The 24,676-nt window shown below is 39.6% G+C and overlaps 1 protein-coding gene across 2 annotated transcripts in view; it reads left to right on the top strand.

Moving 5' to 3' along the window:
• Window positions 1-24,676, top strand: part of LOC124284360 (circadian locomoter output cycles protein kaput-like) — a 91,634-nt gene that overhangs the window by 13,456 nt on the left and 53,502 nt on the right. For both annotated transcript variants that reach the window (XM_046720482.1, XM_046720546.1), the window contains 3 exons: window positions 15,092-15,174; window positions 16,336-16,425; window positions 21,051-21,141. In XM_046720482.1, coding sequence (XP_046576438.1) covers window positions 15,092-15,174; window positions 16,336-16,425; window positions 21,051-21,141 — 264 coding nt within the window. The remainder of the gene's footprint in view (window positions 1-15,091; window positions 15,175-16,335; window positions 16,426-21,050; window positions 21,142-24,676) is intronic.

Here is a 24,676-nt window from a genome sequence, read left to right as displayed (position 1 = left end):
AAGCGAACAGGGGTCATAGGTTTCTGGCATGTCTAAGGGAGGCAACTCATGCAACAGGGAATTACTGCATAGAATATAGTTAACACAATTAACCGATGAAGTTTTGTTTTCTTGGGCCCTGGGTTCAATTCCCCATATGGGTACAATATGTGAAGCTCATTTCTGGTGTCCCTCCCCTTGATATTTCTGGAATATTGCTAAAAGCGGCGTAAAACCGTTCTCACTCACTCTTGGACACAAAGTTGACCAAATTAAATGAACATTATGGGAGCCATGGTGGCTCTCTTTGTACACTTTCCTCATTTACCAAGACACACTCTGGTTTGAGCCACAAAGGTGAAGCTAGTTTTTTTTGGGATAGCATAATATTAATTATCTGTATGATATTGTATTCCAGTACTTGGTAACTTGAGCTTGAGAATTCTTCAGATTCAGGTTACAATAGTGTGATATACTGTAACATGAGTCGGCCACCCACACATCTTGAGTCATTATCTCCAGTGTCATGGATTCATACTGAGGCCGTACTTTGGCTGACGAAGTGTTCAGTTATGGTGGAAACTAATGAAGTTATTTGTGTTCTATCGTGTCCTGACATCAAACAATGCTAATGGTTCTGTCATTTCACATGTGGCTGATTCATTCCTCGGTCTTTATGTAGTACTTCCACTTCTCTCTAATTGTGTAGGTGAGATCAGCAAAATCTGATCTCTGTCTTAGTGGAGAGCATTCCATATTATCCCCTCTACCAAACTAATTTGCTCTTCATCAATATTTGCTAGACATTCATTCCTGTTCATGGATTATTTGTCCACACTGGGGTTATGTTCTTTTTCAATTTTTGTTACCAATTTGAATTTCATCATTTGTCTTTTGAAAATTGAAAATACAGGTGAAAGGTTAGCAGATGAAATTTTACAATAAACTTCAGGTGTAACACACACAAAGAGACCACTAATTCCAGTTCTTTATACACATTTGCACCAAAGGGTATAGCAGTTGGCTTGGAGTGCCAAGGTTGATGGTTGTATCCATTAGTCTGTGTAACCGTGTTCGTTATAAAAGTAGTATACTGTACTGTATGTTACAAGAAAGAATGTGTTCAGGTATGAACAGGAAGGAACACTTTATTCCTTACGCAGATCCTGAAGTGGGGACCTTATTGTCATTCTTTTACTGGCCCTTACCCGTTAATATCCGGGTTTATAAGAATTGATCGTCATCAACCCATGCTTGTTGTAAGAGGCAACTAATGTGATCAGGCTCGCTGACTTGGTTGACACATGTCACTGTATGGCGTAGATTGATGCTCATGCTGTTGATCACTGGGTTGTCTGGGGTAGAATTGATTATTTACAGACTGCCGCCATATAGTTAGAATATTTTTATTGCGGCGTTAAACAACAAACAAACAAAACAACACGGAAAATTTTAGGCCCTTTGAATGATACTTCCCCAGCAACTTGTCCTGGTTGTCACTCCTTTGGGACTAATGTCTTTGAAAGGCATTTAAAGGTGATACACATTAAGGGGGAAAGTTATGAATGACAAGCTCTGTATTACGAGGAACACAATGATTTGGAGTTTGGTATATTCTTACTCATATATCCTTTGGGATTGTGGGTTGAGAATGTCATCAGCTGCCCATTCATGGGGATTCAGGACTAGATTGGTCCCCAGCAGTGTGTTCTGGTTATGACTCTTGGGGATTTCATAGCAGATAGGTCCCTAGCAACTGATTCCCCATTGGGATTCATGGTTATATGGGTCCCTAGCAACTGATTCCCCATTGGGATTCATGGTTCCATGGGTTTCCAGTCACCTATCCTGGTCATTGGGATTCAGGGTTATATTGGTCCCCATCAATCTATTCTGGTCATTGGGATTCTGGGTTGGACTGGTCCCGAGTGGGTTAGATTGGTCCCCATCAATCTATTCTGGTCATTGGGATTCTGGGTTAGAATGTCCCCAAGTGGGTTAGATTGATCCCCATCCATCGACCCTGGTGATTGGGATTCAGGGTTAGATTGGTCCACATCAATCTATTCTGGTCATTGGGATTCTGGGTTAGATTGGTCCCAAGTGGGTTAGATTGGTCCCCAGCCATCGATCCTTGCCATTGGGATTCTGGGTTAGATTGGTCTCCAGCATTCTATTCTAGTCATTGGGATTCTGGGTTAGATTGGTCCCCAGCAATCTATTCTGGTCTTTGGGATTCTTGGTTAGATTGGTACTGCAGCCATCGATCCTGGTCATTGGGATTCAGGGTTAGATTGGTCCCCATCAATCTATTCTGGTCATTGGGATTCTGGGTTAGATTGGTCCCCAGCCGTTGATCCTGGCCATTGGGATTCTGGGTTAGATTGGTCCACAGCCATCGAACCTGGTCATTGGGATTCAGAGTTAGATTGGTCCCGAGTGGGTTAGATTGGTTCCCAGCCATTGATCCTGGCCATTGGGATTCTGGGTTGGATTGGTCCCAAGCAATCTATTCTGGTCAGTGGGGTTCTGGGTTAGATTGGTCTCCAGCAATCTATTCTGGTCATAAGCCTGTGTTAGAATGGTCTCCAGCAATCTATTCTGGTCATAAGCCTGTGGAATTCTGGGTTAAGCAGATCCACAGCAGCATGTTCTGGTCTTTACCAGTTTGGTATGCCAGATTAGACAGGTCCCTCATCATTTATTCTGGTTATAGTGAGTTTGTGTTAGACTGCCTGACTGACTGAGTTTGGTTTTTACGCCGCTTTTTGCAATATTCCAGCAATATTCACAGCGGGGGACACCAGAAATGGGCTTCACTCATTGTACCCATGTGGGGATTCGAACCCGGGTCTTCCGTGTGACGAGCCAACGCTTTAACCACTAGACTACCCCACCGCCCCAGTTTGTGTTAGATATGTCCCCAGCAACTGTATTTGATCAATGTTAGGAGAAATATGTTAGATGGTTGATCACACCCAGCAAAGCAAGACCCTTAAAACCATTCAAACAGAAACATGGTTATATTTGTTGACTACATTTGACTACCTGTACGAGGAGTGTTAAAAAGATAGTCAGCCAAACTATATTCTTGATGTCCAATGTTTGAAGGGGCGGTGGGGTATCCTAATGGTTAAAGCGTTGGCTTGTCACGCCGAAGACCCGGGTTCGAATCCCCACATGGGTACAATGTGTGAAGCCTATTTCTGGTGTCCTCTGCTGTGATGTTGCTGGAATATTGCTAAAAGCGGCGTAAAACCAAACTCAGTCAGTCCAATGTTTGAAAAGCTTCCATTTTTTAAAGGAATCATTAGCAAAATCACATAAAAAATTCACATATGTATATAATGTGGTTAACAAGATATTAGTCATCAGAACACATTGGGGTATAATATTTCTTAAAAATTGCAGAAAATGAAAAAATGGTACCTCTTGGATGATGGCATGCCCTAAGAGTATATCATATAAGATATGTTCAGTATAGTATTGGATGACTATCCGTCATAATCAACATTAAAAGATTTTGATTGCTTGATTTATTTTTAGACGGGGGTGTTTTTTAAGGACACCCCCATTTTAATCTTTCAAAATCATTGTGTCCAGATATTCAACCTGGCACTGTTTACAATATATTGAGAGCTGACACTTGTGCGACCATTCAGTATTTAGTTTGAACCCTTGGCATCATGTATGAATCAGTGAAAACATTAGAATAAGTTATGTCCTTGTGATTACGTCATCTGAAAGGAGGGTGGGTAGTGTCTCCAAAACAAGCTCTTTCAGTAAACATGAAGTGGGGAGTCAGTTTAACAAGCGATTGTAGTTTTAAATTGCTTTTTTAAGCACTTTAATGTCTAAGTTTGACTCTAACGGATTTCTGCCTATCTCAAACACACAAAATGTGTCTTGCATATAAATTTGTTTCCTGAAGTTTGTGCATTTATTGCAGATTTTGCATTTTTTGAGGGTACCAAGATAAAAAGTCAAACAAAATGGGGATCGTGAGGCTGGAACATAGCAAAACCAATTTGCTTGAGGTTGACAGATAATATGTAGAAAAATAAAAAATAAAACAGCTCCATTTGTATCATTTTCTAGGTGAGGCTGACTATTTTTGAATGCCCCTCATATATACCTGTCGGCAAATATTATTTATTATTATCATCATTTATTTCAGCATTGTAGAGACATTAAATTCCACAGACAATTAACGTAAAATTCAAACCTGTCTGACAGGGTAACATGCCCTACTTCATCATCCATTATAGGCCTGTTATATTCTTCTAGACAAATTGGCTTCCATATTTTTCAAGGTTGATATTACTGTGCTCCCCATTATAGACACAAATAGACATCAAAGTGATAAAGAGCTTTTACACAAACCAATTTAAGTCTCTCTCGGTAGATTTCCATCCCATCGGGAACCTAACAATTTTCCTTTTAAAAAATACTCAAGTTTTCTTTTAGAGCTTTAATGTCATGGATTATATGTCCCACGTTTGTCTCCCAGTGTAAATATCTCCAAAGAAATGACTTGACCAATGCAGCTGAATCTTCAGATAGTACCTATCCTTAGTGACACCCAGTTTGTTCCAAGTTTGAATCCTATTTTCAATATGGCCGCCATGGCAGCCATATGTGTTAAATCAATTATCTTCATCCAAGAAGTCCAATGAATGAAGCAGGATGTACCAACAGTGGCTGACATATAGATGTCCCGATGAAAAGATGAGGTTGGGAGGGGGACCCTCAACATCCCCAAACACCCTCCAGTATGTATGTATGTATATATATATATATATATGACGATCAATTCCACATGGAAAAGGTTCCATTCAGAGCAAACAATGCCAGTGTAAATGTACAATGGGCAAATCTATCTGTTCCATGGGACTAATTCCTCTGGAGAAATAAAGGAACAATTTCACAACAAGAACAGATAGCCTGTTCCACCTCCAGCATGTCTTGCATCATCTAGAGAAGTGGACTTGAGTACTATGATAGTCTCCTTGCTCAAGGTACGAATAGATTGATGTTATGACAAGGTAGCAAGAGATGAGTCGACTTATTGATTTTTCCCCAGCTAGAAGCAGTCTTGTGTGGGTTTGTTGTTGTAAACGACCTTGGATGGTACAGATAGGGTTTATTTATATATAGCCAGAGGCTACGCTACTGATGGTCTTGCAGCAGATGGCGCCACCTGGCAGAAGTTTTGGTAATAATTCTTGGTAGCGTTGATGGTATCACAGTTTTCATGTTCCAAATGTGTTGATGAATTAAAGAGCGCCTGACAAAATTGAAATTAGTTGAATAACTTGGAAGTTTCTAGGGACTTGATTACGTGAAGGTTTAATGAAAGGATGACGAAAGTATCAGCTTGATGTTTTGGTCGTGATAGAGTAACTTTGGTTTTATGACCTTGTTCAGAAGTGTCATAGCAGATGACACCAGTAAGAAGAAGGAGACATTTTACCCTGGTGGGAGAAGTCAGCCTTTGTGAATACAACCGAGGGTGAGTCTCACCTCTATGTGGGACTCACCCTCGGTGAGTCTCACCTCTATGTGGGAGGAAAAGTCAAAAGTGATGAAGGTCTTCAATGTTTACAGCTTCACTTAAATGAAACTGATGAAGCATGATTTTGCTGAAGGTTAGAATGAAACTCACATTTCAAAACAAGATTTTGTGCTCAAACGTGGGATTTTAAGAGAACGAGTTAATATGTCAGTTTATTAAGTAAGGCGAACCTGAGGTTGGAAACATAAGCAATGGGGTCAAGACAAAATGGTGATTCACGACAAGACGAAGGGTAACTGGAATGATGGCATACACAGACATTGGGTTACTGGAATGATGATGTGCCCCTTGACAGAACGTAACTGGAATTATGATGTGCCCCTAGACAGAACGTAACTTGAATGATGATGCACCTTGACAGAATGTAACTTGAATTATGATGTGCCCCTAGACAGAACGTAACTTGAATGATGTGCCCCTAGACAGAACGTAACTGGAGTGATGATGTGCCTCTAGACAGAACGTATAGACAGAACGTAACTGGAATTATGATGTGCCCCGGAGACAGAACCTAACTTGAATGATGATGTGCCCCTTGACAGAACATAAATAGAATTATGATGTGCCCCTTGACAGAACGTAACTGGAATGATGGTGTGCCCCTAGACAGAACGTAACTGGAATGATGATGTGCCCCTAGACAGAACGTAACTGGAATGATGATGTGCCCCTAGACAGAACGTAACTTGAATGATGATGTGCCCCTAGACAGAACGTAACTGGAATGATGATGTGCCCCTAGACATAACGTAATTGAATGATGATGTGCCCCTAGACAGAACGTAACTGGAATGATGATGTGCCCCTAGACAGAACGTAACTGGAATGATGATGTGCCCCTAGACAGAACGTAACTGGAATGATGATGTGCACCTAGACAGAATGTAACTGGAGTGATGATGTGCACCTAGACAGAACGTAACTGGAATGATGATGTGCACCTAGACAGAACGTAACTGGAGTGATGGTGTGCATGTCTAGACAGAACGTAACTGGAATGATGATGTGCCCCTAGACAGAACGTAACTTGAATGATGTGCACTAGACAGAATGTAACTTGAATTATGATGTGCCCCTAGACAGAACGTAACTTGAATGATGTGCCCCTAGACAGAACGTAACTGGAGTGATGATGTGCCTCTAGACAGAACGTAACTGGAGTGATGATGTGCCCCTAGACAGAACGTAACTTGAATTATGATGTGCCCCTAGACAGAACGTAACTTGAATGATGTGCACCTAGACAGAACGTAACTGGAATGATATCTAAATCAAGAATATTCACTAGTTGCAGAACACAAAACATCCCAACTTTTCGCAAGATCATCCATTAACAAAGATCTCAAGTGATATGGCTTCAGCAATATGCAATACATGAGTTTGTTTTCGTTGATGTTAGGACTCTAATCAACCAGGAATCCATTAACTATATGCCTATGTTACATGGTTTATCGTCAGTGCAGTATAACAAACTCAAAGTCTTTTCTTTACCTCTGGAATACATAAATATGACCATTTGGACTACACTTCAGAAAACTAATCACCATTGCACATGCCCCTCATTTGTGTGCTTTGTCGTGGAAAACCATATATTCTCAAAGAAAAGCTGTAAACTGAGATGGGATCTGCAACCATTAAGAAAGGTTGTGTTTGATATATTTCAACAGTAAATGTTTATTCGTTCAGTAATAGAAACTAGTTTTTTAGCCACTGGCAACAGCACGATAACCGTCTTCAAGAACAATTAGTCGTATTTAAGTGCAGTTCAGTGTAGATCACCGTGGTAACATGGCGATACAATCAAACTATTGTTTACTTCGTTAATATCACTACGCCCAGTAAAACAACCTTCATGAACGTAAGATGTGACCGCGCCTTTAGAGGGTTGATACAGTTTTATCTAGTTTCCATCATCATCTCAATAATCCACAGGTATTAGAGAAATGTTTGTGTGGTGGGCTACACTAGTTATGTATCGCCATCTTAGAAAAGACAAATCAGATGTTGATTTGATGCTAAAACGCTACGATTTTATTTTGAGTAACAAACAGATTACAGATTAAAAACTAGTTCCTCTGAAATGTTTTGCCACTGACAGTGGACCAAAACACTTCCAAAATACGTCAGCAGTTGTGTTTCAAGTCTAAACAATCTACTGAAATTTGGCGGGGCGGTGGGGTAGCCTAGATGTTAAAGTGTTGGCTCGTCACGCCGAAGACTCGGGTTTGATTCCCCACATGGGCACAATGTGTGAAGCCCATTTCTGGTGTCTCCCGCCGTGATATTGCTGGAATATTGCTGAAAGTGGCGTTAGTCCATACTCACTCACTGAAATTTGGCACGATGATGTAAGAAAATAATAGCTAAAGACTTCTAGAATATTGTTGTTGCACTCAGCATAGAAAGCATGGCTGAACGACTTTCTTGTAATGAAAGAGGCGGTGGGGTAGGCTGATGGTTGAAGCGTTCGCTCGTCACGCCGAAGACCCGGGTTCGATTCCCCACATGGGTACAATGTGTGAAGCTCATTTCTGGTGTCCCCCGCCGTGATATTGCTGGAATATTGCTAAAAGCGGCGTAAAACCAAACTCACTCACTCACTCACTCACTCTTGTAATGAAAAGAGTAACAAACAAATCAAGTGAAATATACTCAAGCTATAACCAGATATGTTATCTATTAAATTCTATAGATATGCTACATTTAACTAAGATCAAATACGGGTCTACTACGGTCTCCTACGTTCATCCCCCACTACGGTCGATTACGTGCGTGTCCGTAAGATTTTGACCACCTTTTACAACTCTAACCTTACGACGGAGATGTAAGTGAGTTCGGGTGAAACATGACTAACAGATCAATACTATCAGGAAAGTAGTCCTTTCTTAATCAACCTCAGGTCAACCCCATAGAATGACCAATCACGAACCTGGAATTCAATCTTACACATGTTTGATATCAGATATCTCACATGGATTTCTCATCCACGGATGTAAGAAAAGTAGTTCCAAAATGGATTCCTGTCACTCCCAGTATTTGAACTTTGAATTACACCATAGCCTCCTACTAATTATCCCCCGCAACACGTTTTTCGGGGGTATTAAAATGCACTCCGTTTGTGCGTGCATGCATGCATGCATCCGTCCGTCCGTGCACTTCAGTCTTTTCCGGAGCAGAACTTCAAAACCCTTCACTATTTCTTCACCAAACTTGGCACATAGATAGATCTGGTGGTGTACTGGTGCCTTTTGGTAGTTTTGGAGTTTAGAATAAAATATTTTTTGCGTTTCCATGGGAACAAGTTCCACTTCGAAGGAACTTGGTGGTTGTGCCTTTCTCACGGAGCAGAACTCTAAAACCGTCCACTATTTCTTCACCAAACCTGGCACTTAGATACGTCTGGTAGTGTACTGGTGCTTTTTGGTAGTTTTGGAATTCTGAATAAAATAATTTTTTCATTTCCATGGCAACACTTTTGACTTTGAATATAATTGGTGGTTGTGCTCTTTTCCGGAGCAGAACTTTAAAACCGGTTAATATTTCTTCACCAAACTTTCCACATAGATACATCTGGCGGTGTACTGGTGCCTTTTGGTAGTTTTGGAAATCTGAATAAAATATTTTTTTGTGTTTCCATGGCAACAAGTTTGGCTTTCAACTGAATTTGGTGGTTGTGCTCCTTTCTGGAGCAGAACTTAAAAACCTTTCAATACTCTCCTTCCATTTTGCCATATACACACCAAAACATTTCATATAACAGGGCTCCAGATAAGGCCCGTATCGGCGTATGTACGGATATAAAATATACACGATACGGTAGGAAAAAAATTAGAAAACATAGCAGATACGTGCCACAACAATGGTGTACGGTCTTATAATCATTTACAGATGTATTTATCTGAAAAAGTTTTGTTTTATTGTTTATTGACCTGTTTACACAAGAGTAGCAATGTTGTGGTGCTTATATGAAATGGAACACAAGATTACTGGTACGCCATTAAATTCCATTCAGTACTCTACCAAAAAATCAAACATAATTAAAACACAATTATCACTTATTCATGACATATAATATACATTGCTGATTATGAAAATACATATAAACAAAATTATAAGCGTACAATCGAAATCAAAAGTGCAATATTTTGTACTTGGGTTTACTTCCCTCGAAACTAGCAGCCGGGATACCGAACCCAGTCAGAGCGGGGGGGTGTGCACTCAAAGCCTTTCATTGGCTGGTTCATTTGCAGATGCCCTCACGGCTCATTGTGTGTGTGTATATAGAGATGTTGGGTTTTGTAAATACATGCTCATTTTTTTAGCAAGCCCAAGCGCTGGGGTGAATATAGTGAATCGTTTGAACTCCGATTTCGCTGGGTTTTCTTCATCGCGTTATTTTTCAACTTTATACGTTGAATTTGCATTTGTGATGATTTGTATCTGTAAGTCCATACCGAAAGGTATCAGAATCTGCAATGTTGTGTTTTATGTTGCATGTGACCTTTAAGGTTTTCCAGTACTCCTGTATTGAAAAAGTAAGGAGTACGTACGGCTGATGTTGAAAAATTATCTGGAGCCCTGATATAATCATAACTAGTAGACATATTCATAAAGAGTACCGTATATGACCGACTATAAGTCGGATCCGACTATAAGTCGGGCCCCTTTCTCAACCCTCTAAATTCTTGCCAAAACCATGTAACTCAAGTATAAGTCGGACCCTTTCCCCGTACGAATCGGTATCGCCGCCTCAATCTTCACGCTCGGACACGATGTTTAATGCGAAAATATATGCATGAATCATTTTTGTCGCAGGTCATAACCTAGCACGGTACGTCAAATAAATCCCATAATTTATGTATTTTGTCGTTGCAGGGGATATTGATTACTTTCATATTGCGTGAGCTGACTTCTCTATTGTTTGTAAATGACCATGCTCATTCTGAAGTCAGGGTAGACTGACCTCATGCAAGCCTTTCAGTGTACGTTATGTATTATTTCGCATAATTATATTCATAGCACAATACAACTGCGACACTGCAGTGCATGGCAATACACGCTTACACAACAAAGTGACTGTATCACCAGTCTTCCATCAGGGTTTGACCAAGCCTTATATCTAATGTAAATGATGGCGAACTATGCATATGGAAAGAGTTTTTATCAATTCAGGATATTTTCTCAATAAAATTAAACATTTGACTTCATATGTTTATCTAATCGTATAGACTCGTCAAGAATGAAACAAACAGAAAACATTGTATTTTTTGGGGCAGTGGGGTAGACTAGTTGTTAAAACGTTTACTCGTTAAGTTGAAAACCCAGGTTCAAATCCCCATAATGGCACAATGTGTGAAGCCCATTTCTGGTGTTCGCAGCCATGATATTGCTGGAATATTGATAAAAGCAGCCCAAAACTAAACTAAACTCACTCACTCTCTCATTGTATGTTTGTCCCTCATGCGAGTCTGTCAACATTTCTAACTAGCCCCTACTTTGTCTGGTCAGATACTGTGCCTGCTAGATTACAAGACTGCTAAAGTTGTTCCAAACTGACAGTTTACTCAGTTACCTTCAGGAATGCTAATTTTAAGCTCATGCATTAATTCTAAGCATGATCATCTATGTACTGGCTGTGATGATCACACGTGCTCAGAATTGACTATTTACACTGTTAACATCTGGTCATGTTCAAATGCAGGATGGATATTGAAACAAAAAGTTAAAACTCCATGTGTAATACAAATGCATATTTGTTTTGAATTGACTTTCATATATTCATTTATGCATTGTTACTTTGAAGCTGATTACAGTATTTCGTTCTTTTGATGCTGTGTTTTAGTTCGGTGGTATGCCTGTCAGGGCATTCAGTACATTATGATATTCACCAGTTTCGAATGTCCAATTATTTGTGCATTATCGCCCGTGAATAACCAGGTTAGAACTGATCTTCAGCAATCTATGCTTGCTGACTTGGTTGACACATGTCATCGTATCCCAATTGCGTAGATCAAAGCTCTTCCTGTCAATCACTGGACTGTCTGATCCAGACTCGATTGTTTACAGAATGTGACCATATAGCTGGATTACTGCTGAGTGTGGCATTACACAGCAAAAAAACACACAAAGTGTGCATTATATTTAACATAATTAATAGTCTCTTTTAATTAAGGGGTGGTAGATTAGCCTAGTGGTTAAAGCGTTCACTCATCACGCCAAAGGCCCCGGGTTCAGTTCCCCACATGGGTACAATGTGTCCCCGCCATAATATTGCTGGAATATTGCTAAGAGCAGCGTAAAACCCAACTCACTCACTAACTCTTTCAATTAATGTTTTTGTGTACAAAGGACAGGGACAAAGTGATAGTGTAATAGAATATATGTTCCATTTGGGAAAATCTTTGGAAGTAATATTCTCAGTAAAAAATTATTTCTGCATGCAGTTTCTGGAATATTTTCTTACATATACAATATTCTTTCCTCCAGAAACTATTTCACCTGGGAACATTGATGGTTTATGTTAATCCAGGTTGTGGCAAAAAAACATACTAAGTGCCTAGATGTTGTGTTGCTCCCTGTTAAGCATTTAATGGAGCCACTCTCCCAAACCTGTGTAAATATCTGTCTAATGATTCCACTTGTCCTTGTAAAGCTTGCAGCCTTGACCTTTAACCTCCAAATCAGTCAAATGAGTTTTGAAAGAAGACCCCAGACTTGTATTTTAAAGGACAGCAATAAAGTTCAAAACCATTATTATTATTGGATATTTATGTAGCGCACATATCCATGCACTAGTGCATGCTCAAGGCGCTGGTATTTTTTTCCCCTTGATCATTGGATGTCACTCTCAACGGCACATCTTATTATCTATCTCAACTCCCTGGGGAGCATACACTTGCTGCCACAAGGTGCACCGAGTTAGTGTGGCTTTCCCATCCTTACGAGGTACCCAATCACAGCTGGGTGGACTGGGACACATAGTCAAAGTGGTGTCCTCCCATTTGTGAGAACTCCCACTTGTGAGACACATTAATTAATGGTTCAGTGCACAAAGGTGGTGTTTCCACATCCCTACAATGAAAGTGGGATCAGCCCAGCCCAGTACCCACAGGCAGTGAACGATTTGACAAAAACAAGAGCCATTATTAAGATCAATATAAATTTTGTTTTCGGTTTTATTAATTAGGTTTTAAAATTCTTTGAGACCGCATGACTCTTTGGAAATAGGTAGGGCATTCCATAAATTTATTGTGTCGGGTAGAAAGGGTTTGGCATAAGGGGCACTTCGACTGTAAATTTAAGAGTTATTTCAGAGTTATTTCTTAAACTATAGCTTGTAGTTTCGGAGACGGAGTAAATCTGAGTAGGTAAATTAATTTCTCTTTGATCACGAAGTTACCTACACAAAGTGTTTAATTATTAAAGACATTTACCTGAGTATGTTAATCAATTTATCTTATAAAGTTTCATTAAGTTACCTCCACAAGATTCAGTTACATAGCAAATCAGTAATTAGCTAGGGTGAATCCATTCTATCAGACAGGGGAGTATGGTGTGTTTTCGTTGTTAATTACCGACTCCACTGTCTCATAACTGGGAGTCTCACAACTGGGAGTTCTCACAAATGGGAGTAGACCGTCACAGTACTTTGTCCAAGTTTAACTACATGTTGGTGTACCTGCAACTAGGTGTTTGCACGTATTCATGTGGCCACCATCTGGTCAATTACCAACGGATTCGTGGGTTTTTTAAAGTGCACAGGGTTGTGTTCTGTACACTAGGGGTTGTGACAACACTGAAAGAGTCTGCACACAAAGTTGACTCCAAGGTTATTACACCCGGTCACAGGTGGGCTCGATCCAGGCACCTCAACCTCACTAGCCAATATCATTGATTATTACCATTGAGTCTCTGTCAAAGGTGCACATATTTTAGTCTTTATCATTGATTTATATTTGTAAGACAGACTTTATCATTGATTTATATTTGTAAGACAGAATTTATCATTGATTCACTTCGCTCAGTTTTATCATCGATTCATTCTTCACCCAGCCTGTATCATTGATTGAATTCTGTTAGTTTTTGAGTATTGAATTAAATTTCAAAGACATAATTTATCATTGATTTATTTCACCCAGACTGTATCATTGATTGAATTCTGTTAGTTTTTGATCATTGAATTAAATTCCAAAGACATAATTTATCATTGATTTATTTCCCTCTGTATCATTGATTGAATTCTGTTAGTTTTTGATCATTGAATTAAATTCCAAAGACATAATTTATCATTGATTCAGTTCCCTCTGTCTGTATTATGGTTGGGTATTGCCAAACTTTTTGCATTGCCATATATTGCAATATGTGTTGACGTATTGCAATATGTATAGCAATATATTGTGAAAGTGTAACACATGGGTTAAGGTAATGAAATTATTGTTTCCTTAATTTTGGCCATTGTCATGACTCAGATGTGATTGTACCAGAGATCAACTGAAAATGTTTCCAAATTGAAGACTTTGTTCTAAAGTTTGGAACTCGAGAAAAATCGTCTGCAGCGGCATCCGCCATTTTGGTCTGTTTATTCCTACAACGAGTGCCGGTACCAAGCTATTTTTTTATTTATATGGTTTAAAAGTCATGCAAATGCAATTATATGACCAATAAACATTCTCAAAACTATTAATGTATGATAACATAAAGGAAATACAAATGTTTTTAGTATTTTTCACTACTGGTACATCCCGAAAATTACCGATCATGGTCGCGGAAATTGCCGATTGTATCGGGTGAACCGGTTCACATAAAGTGTACCGCAATATATGGTATTATAAAGTTTGAATTGCAATATACCGGTTAACCAGTATTATCGCCCACCCCTTGTCTGTGTCATTGATTCATAATGCAGAAACAATATTTATCATCGGTTTACGTCATTCAGAGGGTGGTGGGGAAGCTTAATGTTTAAATCGTCCGCTTGTCACACTGAAGGCCCGGGTTTGATTTCCCACATAGGTTTAATGTGTGACTACCATTTCTGGTGTCCCCCGCTGTGATATTGCTGGAATATTGCTAAAAGCGGCGTAAAACCATACTCACTCACTCACGTCATTCAGTTTTTATATTGATTCACATCATTCCATATTTTTCATTGATTCCCTCAAATGATTAAAACAATCTTCATTGTTTTGTCTAGAAATCGGAGCCAGATCTCTCTGCTTTTATCATCTGTTCACATTTCAAAAGCAGTTTTCATATTTCACTCAGTCATTATCGCTAATTCGCTTCTCTCAGTCGTGAAACTGATTCACAGAGTCTGAAATTAATGAATATAAAAACATGTATCAAATCTCTACACTAAATTTCTCCTACACTGCAGAAATAGAAGATGGTCAGCCCCTAAAACTAAATTATAGATAAAACCAGACAGTACTTTTGTGTGATGAACTTTCTGAAAATAGCTCCTAGATTATAAGATATTGTGTTTATATTTATATGTTGTTGTGTAGCTATGTCTAATGTATCCTATTTTTAATTTAGGTTTGAAGAAGATGAAATCACAGCTTAATGACTGGTGCCCGTCTTTCTTCAGTCGTGAAAACCGTGGGAGATTGCTCCACGAGGTATGCTGATTATATAAATTGTGTGTATTCATTTAGAACCTTGCAGCTGTACACAGATTAAGAAAGGCGTTATTTGAAAAAAAACTCAGCAACATATAATGTTAATGTTTAGTAGGTGTAAAACATGCAAATCACTATGGAGGAACCGATATTACACCAGCATGTTTGGTAAATGATTTTCTTTGTGCAAGCAAATGTTATCAGAAATTAGGGTTTGGGGGTTAGCGTGCTATGATTTAGTTCTGAGACAAATTCCTCATCACACACAACCAGCATCAACAGGACCCCATGAGGATAACCTGTGAAGATGCAGGTTAGAATTGATCTTCAGTAACCCATGCTTGTCATAAGAGGTGACTAACAGGATCGAGGGGTCAGGCTTGCTGACTTGGTTGACACATGTCATCGTATCCCAATTGCATAGATCGATGCTCATGCTGTTGATCACTGTATTGTCTGGTCCAGACTTGATTATTTACAGATGGCTACCATATAGCTGGAATATTGCAGGGTATTAAAGTCAATCAATCAAAACCCATAAGGTGAGGTGAAATTGGGTTTATCGTCGTGCTTGAGAATATTTCGCTCATATGACGACGTGCATGTGTGTGTATGTGTATGTGCGGCTGCTTGTACTAGCCCAGACTGAAGCTGGTTTTATAGTGCTAGCCCACTGAGATACCATGCCGCGGTGAAGCATGAATACCCCACTCAGACACATTATACTGACTCCGAGCCGACCAGTCCTTGTTGTACCCATTAATGCCGAGCGCCAGGCAGGGACCAACAAGTACCATATTTTAACGTCTTTTGGTATGACGCGGTCTGGGATCGAACCCGCGACCTTCCGCTCTCCGGGTGGACGCTCTAACCACTACACCACGGAGGCGGTTAAAAACCCATAAGGGTAACAATTAGGTTAACAACAAGGGTAAGACCAGCTGTCAAGTTGGAAGATTCTAATTTCATCATGCAGTTTGATGTTACATTCTGGACCATTCTTTATGCCACACTGGAAACCCTCAGCTGGACTCTCCCTGAAGGGAGTTTATTGACTCTACATGCATTACAAAGAAAAGGTTCTGATTTTTGCCAATAAATGCCACAAGATATCCATGGCAACGATATAGGTATTGATTCCTGTTTCTGTTTGAATTTCAGATCGTGGATGGATTTTTTCTTCTTGTCTCACAAAATGGCACTATTGTTTTCACATCGACTGAGATCACAACTGTCCTTGGTCATAATCAGGTAGGTTTTATTTACACTTTAATGGAGTTTAAATGTCTCTTAGCGATGGGATATACATCAAGGCTTCGGCATAGATATCAAAATGTTTTAACAGACCATAGATATTTCCGAAATTTGACTCAGCGCCGAGAATGATGTCCAATGCAATTCCCTCATTTTTATCCCTATGTTCTTGTGTCTTGTCGAGTGAATTATTAAGTTGCCTTTTGATGTGTTTATGACCAGAAGGATAGTATCACCTTTTCATCAACACCTTGTATAAACATTATTTGATAGTTTCATTCAGAACTCAGCTGAAGACTTATCTTTTCAGACTATCTTATGATCTTTAATTTGTATGCACTTTGAGCATGCACTTGGTGTATGGAATTTAGCGCTATAGCAGTACACATCATCATTATCATCATTATATACCATGGTATATACAACGGTCTCTGTTTTTAGTGGAGGCTCTTATAATCATAGAAATGTTTTTGCTGCACTTATTTGCTTTAAGTTAAACTCTAAAACATCAATTTTGTTTCATGTTTTGGATAGCGCTATGGAATGTTTTGGAAATGCTTGAAGGTCAAAGTCAGTGTCTAGGTCATACACTCACAATTATATTGTGGATAAAGAATTCTTTATTTTTAGACTATGTGGATAAGATACAATCTATCACAAGCCTCATTATGGTAACAGATAGAGGACATCATTTATGTTCAAACAGATGATTTTGCTGTATATTTGGTGAAAGTATGTTTTCTTTTGTTCATTGCAATTGTGGTTCCAATACTTTTGTTTTGGTCTCAAGGTCTAATTGGTGGGAATTTTATCGATGCTGGGATTACTTTCTCATTGTTCTCCCAAATGACCTTCCAAATGAGAATAATTTGCCAGATGCTATTTGAAGGTCAAAGGTCAAGGTCACAGGACAGACAATTCATAGTTTTACTTTCTTATTTTCTAAAGCCTTTAAAATTATTCTAACTTGGAACTGTTATCTTATCATGTTTTGAGACCTCATTTTGAATGGTTTTGGTGAATATTTGTCAAAGGTCAAGGTTAGGGTTAATAAGAAAAATGGACTGACTGACTGAGTTTGGTTTTACGCCGCTTTTAACAATATTCCAGCAACATCACGGCGGGAGAAAAATGGAAGTGACATCAGAAGTGATCAGAAGTGCTTCTAACCTTTAATTTAGTTGCAGGTTGATGTGTTGAACTTTCTGTTTGACATGTTTTTCCTGACTACAGGTATGGTTTTCACACTGGAAGTATATTGAGATGCCTTCCTAAACGGTATCTGGAGGCTTGTTCAGTGTCTCATTACACACCTTTGTCACCTGTTTAACAAAATGATTACATTTCGCTATGTGCCCTTTAACTGTAGACTTGGTATGGTCATTCCAATTTAAGAAGGTAAAAGAAAATATCAGATCCCTGACACCATATTGGAATTACTCTGACGTCATGCCTTATATAACTATTTGAGAAGCTATTATTTAAATGAATAGTAACTGAATTACTTGAAAATAGTCCTTACTTCCCTGATATACTGATATTTGGATTTAGAAAGGAACATGTACCTTAATATGAGATCCCCAATGAACCTCTTATCTTCAGGGGTGGTGGGGTAGCCTAGTGGTTAAAGTGTTGGCTCGTCACTCCGAAGACCTGGGTTCGAATCCCCACATGGGTACAATGTGTGAAGCCCATTTCTGGTGTCCCCCACCATGATGTTGCTCGAATATTGCTAAAAGCGGCGTAAAACCAAACTTAGTCAGTCAATTAGTGATATACTGATATTTGGATTTAAAAAGGAACATGGGGCAGTTATATATTATGAGCATTTTGCTCTTATCAAAAGTATCAGATATTACACGAAGGGAAACTCTTCAGTATATGCTGCATTTTTAGATGTTAAAAAGTATTTGACAGAATATGGCACGATGGTCTGAATTGCAATATACCGGTTAACCAGTATTATCACCCACCCCTAGTCTGTTTCATTGATTCTTAATGCAGAGACAATATTTATCATCGGTTCACATCATTCAGAGGGTGGTGGGGAAGCTTAATGTTTAAATCGTCCGCTTGTCCCACTGAAGGCTCGGGTTCGATTCCCCACATGGGTTTAATGTGTGAAGACCATTTGTGGTGTCCCCTGACGTAATATTGCTGGAATATTGCTAAAAGCGGCGTAAAACCATACTCACTCACTCACGTCATTCAGTTTTTATATTGATTCACATAATTCCATATTTTTCATTGATTCCCTCAATTGAAAAAGTATCAGATATTACACTGAGAGAAACTCTTCAGTATAAGCTGCATTTCTAGATATTAAAAAGTATTTGACAGAATATGGCACGATGGTCTGTTTCATGTTTCAACTGAGCAGGGAAACATCTGGAAACTACTGCACTATAGTTATAGAAATAGTTACGCTTTTGTAAGTTATATGGGTGAAAACTCTGACAGGTATCCTATTAAACAAGGAGTGGGTCAAGGCAGAGTCATGTCGTCCTGGTTCTTCTTAGCGTTTATCAATGATTTGGTTTCTTCTCTGAGCTAGGCTAGTAATGGCCTAAGTGTGTATGGTCTGAGTGTTATATGCCAATAAATGGTGCTTAATTTACAATCCTGCAAAAACTACAGTCATCAATTTTAATAAAAGTAAACGTAAAGATTCCACTACTTATGGCAGTATACTTCTTAACTTTGATTTAACATGTAAATCTTGAATTGAATTGTTGTCAGAAAGCAAGACAGAGTGTTAATTCACTTAAATGCTTGGGACTAAATAATACTGACCTACATCCAGCTACCAGTGTTAAAATATAGCAAAGAGTGATTCTGAAAACCAGTTTTTATGGCTGTGAACTATTGTTTGACATTAAAGGGCAGCAACTTTGTTTGCTAGAAAACACACAGCAGTTCTTTGTCTGCACTCTGCAGGGACCTCAATCCACTATTACAAACTTAGGATTGTGACCATGATTGGTTACATTGATAAAAGTAAACTCCAGTTCTTTGGCTCTTCTGCAATACTAGCTGTGACAATCTTATAAAACATATTCTGTGTGTCCATGGGTAATACAAACCGAAAATGAACTATTTGTGGAAATCTTCAGTCTGTCTTGTGCAAATACAATCTTACAGACTAGTTAAATACTTATTTATACAGTAGTCCATTTCCCCCAAACACCACTGGAGACTCTCCTCGTACTACCAAGTGTCATACCTATATGCCTTAAGACCGACTCTCCTCGTACTACCAAGTGTCATACCTATATGCCTTAAGACCGACCTTCCTCGCATTACCAAGTGTCATACCTATATGCCTTAAGACCAACCCTCCTTGTACTACCAAGTGTCATACCTATATGCCTTAAGACCGACCCTCCTCGTACTACCAAGTGTCATACCTATATGCCTTAAGACCGACCCTCCTCGTACTACCAAGTGTCAGACCCATATGCCTTAAGACCGACCCTCCTCGTACTACCAAGTGTCAGACCCATAAGTCACTTAACGCATACGACAAAGCATCATTGTTAGTCACACCTTATTCTCGACACGACAGATGCTTATTTGGTGCCCAACACCTTAACTCAAGACATGGCCGTAAATAGTTACTGATTGCAAATGTGTTAAAAACATTCTGTAGAGCAGCAGTAGCTCATGTTGCCCAGAAGGCTTCTGTGGCTGTCTGAGTGATGTTCTGTCCAGACTTGACCCCTCGACAGTGAGTAACAGACAGCGACTCTTCAGTGTTTGCCTGTTTCCAAAAGGGTAATTATTCCTTTTGGGTTTATAGGCTAGGACAACATGATTTCTGTTATCTGATATCAAGTTGTTTGTAACTATCGAGATCAATTAATGTTATCACCATTTCTACCTGTTTGTGTTTCGGCATAACCTTTATGATTTAAGTTGCTAGGAACAGGGTTGTAAGTTGATTTTTGAGATACTGAGAACAGCTGTGCCGGGTTGAATGTTTAGCTTATGCACGTTGAAAATTTCAACACTGATTGTCTGATGAGAAACTTCACCCGATATAACCATTTTGGAGGTGTTGTCAGATTTTCTTGTAGAGGAGTATCTGATCAGAGTAAAACGTGATATAATGGTAGTGAATGAGTTTAGTTTTACGCTGCTTTCAGCAATGTTTCAGCAAAATCACTGCGGTTGATGACACAAATGGGTTTCACTTATTTTACCCCTGTGGGGAATCGGTTAGAATTGATCTAATGTTTGTTGTAAGACGCAACTAATGGGATTGGGTGGTTGGTTGCTGACTTGGTTGAAACATGTCATCGCATCCCAATTGTGTAGATCAGTGCTCATGCTGTTGATCACTGGATTGTCTGGTCCAGACTCGATTATTTACAGACATATAGCTGGAATGTTGCTGAATGTGGCGTAAAACTAAAGTCACTCGCTTGCTTGTCACGCCAAAGCAAGTTACTAGCCCACTCGCATTGGCGTGACAAGCAAGCACTTTATTCACCAGGCTACCTCACTGACACTTCCATGGTAGAGGGTTCCACCAAGGTGGTAAAGGTGTATAACCTGTAATTATTCGTCCTGCTGTCATCTGATATGCCATGAATTATAATCTTCTTCCATTGTGTCCACAGTCCCAGCTGATTGGGAGGTCAGTGTATCAAATCCTACACCCACAAGATCATCAAGTATTCAATGCACAGTTCCTACCATTTTGTTCATCAGGTAAGGCATGCTATTCTTCAGATGAAATAATTATTGAAAGGTAGAAAGGGGAGGTGTCTCTGGGGATGTCTCTGAAAGGTCACTTAATAGTGTGAGGGTGTGGCTGACAGAGGGTGGGAAATACTAGGAGGAGGGATGACGGAGGCAGTGTGCGAAATTGCCACTGGCCCGCTAGCCCGTGGCTAGTAAAAATCCAGTCGGGCCAGTAAATCTCCACAGTCACTGGCCCGACTGGCTAGTGAATTTTCTTGGGGTCATTTTGTAAAATATATCACTCTGTCCGACTTGTTAAGTTATAATACTCTTTTAAATCATGCAAGATTATGGCTTGCTGAAAATGTTCATCATATTAGCAGCATAAAGATGAAACCCATGTCTACATTCAAATTTCAGGCTAGTGAATAATTTTGTGGGCTAGTACTGACTGACTGAGCCGCTTTTAGCAATATTCCAGCAACATCACGGCGGGGGACACCAGAAATGGGCTTAACACATTGTACCCATGTGGGGATTCGAACCCGGGTCTTCGGCGTGACGAGCCAACGCTTTAACCACTAGGCTACCCCACCGCCCCTGTGGGCTAGTAACTAGCCCAACTGGCAAGCAAAATTTAGAAACTATTTGGCACACTGAACGGAGGGGCAGGTTAGGGTTTGTTTGTTTGTTGTTTAATGCTGCACTCAGCAATATTCAAGCTTTATGGCGGTGGTCTGTAAATGATCGAGTCTGGACCAGACAATCGTTTTATGACAAACATGGGTTGCAGAAGACCAATTCTAACCCGGCTTCACGGGTCGGGGTTAAGGGGGCAAACAGAGCAAGGGGATAAAAGAGAAAAGAGAGAAAGATGGATAGGGACTGGGTGGGTTAAGGTGTTTGGTTATCGGATGAAGATAAGCACAAGACAATTTGCCGATGTGTTGTTTCTTCTACCGCTACAACACAGAGAATGGGCCCTGTGTTAATCCTTTGTACTCTGTTCCTAATGAGGCAGTGATCAGTGGCCCATGGCTGAATTACCAATGTCAGAACTTCACAAAGATAATCAGAGCTTCACAGATTTTGGTTTGCTGAATATGATATGTATCAGTTGCTTCTCCTGTGTTTTATAAAGCTAAAGTATTTGTTAAAGATAAGGATTCGGTGGATTAGGTTGAGTACTTTAACAAGAAGCAACATGTACTTTTTCTCCCAACTTTGATCAAACTTAGAATTACCACTGCCTTTTGTAATGTGTTTCTTTGATGGACTGTGCTGAAGACATCAAAGCATTGCTGTTATAAGGCCAATGTCAGAGTTTCCATTCGTCTTATTGTCATGATTCTGATCCATGAAGGGATTGAGATGATTAATTATTGTTACAAAAATACAGTACAGATTCCAGCACCCATAGAACAAATAAGATGATCGTTGTACATGGTACCTGGTGTACAATCTTGTTGTGATAGAGAGGTTCATAGCATGCCTTCTCTTCACATTCTGTCTTGCATGCCCTGTCTTCACACTCTATTTTACATGCCCTGTCTTCACACTCTATTTTACGTGCCCTGTCTTCACACTGTATTTCACGTGCCCTGTCTTCACACTGTATTTCACGTGCCCTGTCTTCACACTGTATTTTACATGCCCTGTCTTCACACTTATTTTACATGCCCTGTCGTCACACTCCATTTTACGTGCCCTGTCTTCACACACTATTTTACATGCCCTGTCTTCACATTGTATTTTACATGCCCTGTCTTCACACTCTATTTTACATGCCCTGTCTTCACACTTTATTATCCCACGCAACCCGTTTTGCGGGGGGTATTAAAATGGACTCTGTCCGTGCGTGCGTCCGTCCGTGCGTGCGTCCGTGCGTCCGTCCGTCCGTCAGTGCACATTTGTCTTTTCCGGAGCAGAATTCTAAAACCGTTCACTATTTCTTCACCAAACTTGGCACATAGATAGACCTGGTGGTGTACTGGTGCCTTTTGGTAGTTTTGGAATTCTGAATAAATTTTTTTTGGCATTTCCATGGCAACAAGTTCGACTTAGAATGAAATTAGTGGTAGTGCTCTTTTCCTGAGCAGAACTCTAAAACCGTTCAATATTTCTTCACCAAACTTGGCACATAGATAGATCTGGTGGTGTACTGGTGCCTTTTGGTAGTTTGGAATTCTGAATAAAATATTTTTGGGGTTTCCTTGGCAACAAGTTTGGCTTAGCCTGAAATTGGTGGTAGTACACTTTTCCGGAGCAGAACTCTAAAACCGTTCACTATTTCTTCACCAAACTTGGCACATAGATAGATCTGGTGGTGTACTGGTGCCTTTTGGTGGTTTTGGAATTCTGAATAAAATATTTTTGGCATTTCCATGGCAACAAGTTTGACTTAGCCTGAAATTGGTGGTAGTGCTCTTTTCCGGAGCAGAACTCTAAAACCGTTCACTATTTCTTCACCAAACTTGGCACATAGATAGATCTGGTGGTGTACTGGTGCCTTTTGGTAGTTTTGGATTTCTGAATAAAATATTTTTGGCATTTCCATGGCAACAAGTTTGACATAGACTGAAATTGGTGGTAGTGCTCCTTTCTGGAGCAGAACTTTAAAAACCTTTCATTACTCTCCTTCCACTTTTCTATATACACACCTAAATATGTGACATAATCATAACTCGTAGACATAATCATGAAGAATATTTTGCCATTGCGGGGGATATTGATGACTTTGTCTTCGTTTTTTACATGCCCTGTTTTCACACAGTATTTTACATGCCCTGTCTTCACACTCTACCTAGACCGTCCCTTCTTCACAGTGTACAGAGCCATACTTTGCATACCTTGTTATTACAGAGGAAGAGCCATCCCTTGCAAGTCTGTTCTTGCAGATATGGTTACCAAGGTGTACCTTACATACCTTGTCATTACAGAGGCATACCTTGCATGTCTGTTGTTACAGAGGGGGTACCTTCCATTCCCTTTTTATTCCCCCAGCATGTAATCGTCTGTAATCATTTTGTTTCCGGAGTATAACTCAAAAACCGTTCAATATTTTTTAACACAAATTGGTACATATATCAAACAGAACCTAAAGTGGTGCCTTTTGCTATTTACAGATTTTTGTCACTTTTATTTTTCTGGGTTTCCATGGAAACGTGTTGGACTAAAAAGGGAGAGGTGGGCTTCGTTTCTGGAGCAGAACTCGATAATCTTTCAATATCTTTCAACAAAACTTGGCTGATATATGAGGCAGATCCCAAAGTGGGGGCTTTTGCTATCTACACACATTTGGCATTCATATTTTTCATGATTTCCATATAAACGATTTGGACTTAGTCTAAAATACGTTGGACTTTAAGTAACTGTCTGATGACTTGTTCTTTCAAATATGTAGGGGCCGGGGGGATTTGTCATCTTCTGATGACTCTTGTGTTACAGAGGCATACTTCGTTTGCCTTGTTGTTACTAAGTTGTACCTTTCTTGTATTGTCATTACAGAGGCTTATGTCTCATGCGCCGTGGTTACAGTCATACTTTGCGTGCCCTGTCATCT

Source organism: Haliotis rubra, unplaced genomic scaffold, assembly GCF_003918875.1.
Source record: "Haliotis rubra isolate DU_JTF1 unplaced genomic scaffold, ASM391887v1 Scf1, whole genome shotgun sequence".
NCBI classification, from domain to species: domain Eukaryota; kingdom Metazoa; phylum Mollusca; class Gastropoda; order Lepetellida; family Haliotidae; genus Haliotis; species Haliotis rubra.
Note: the sequence above shows the minus strand (reverse complement) of the source record. Positions and strands in the feature narration are given on the sequence as shown.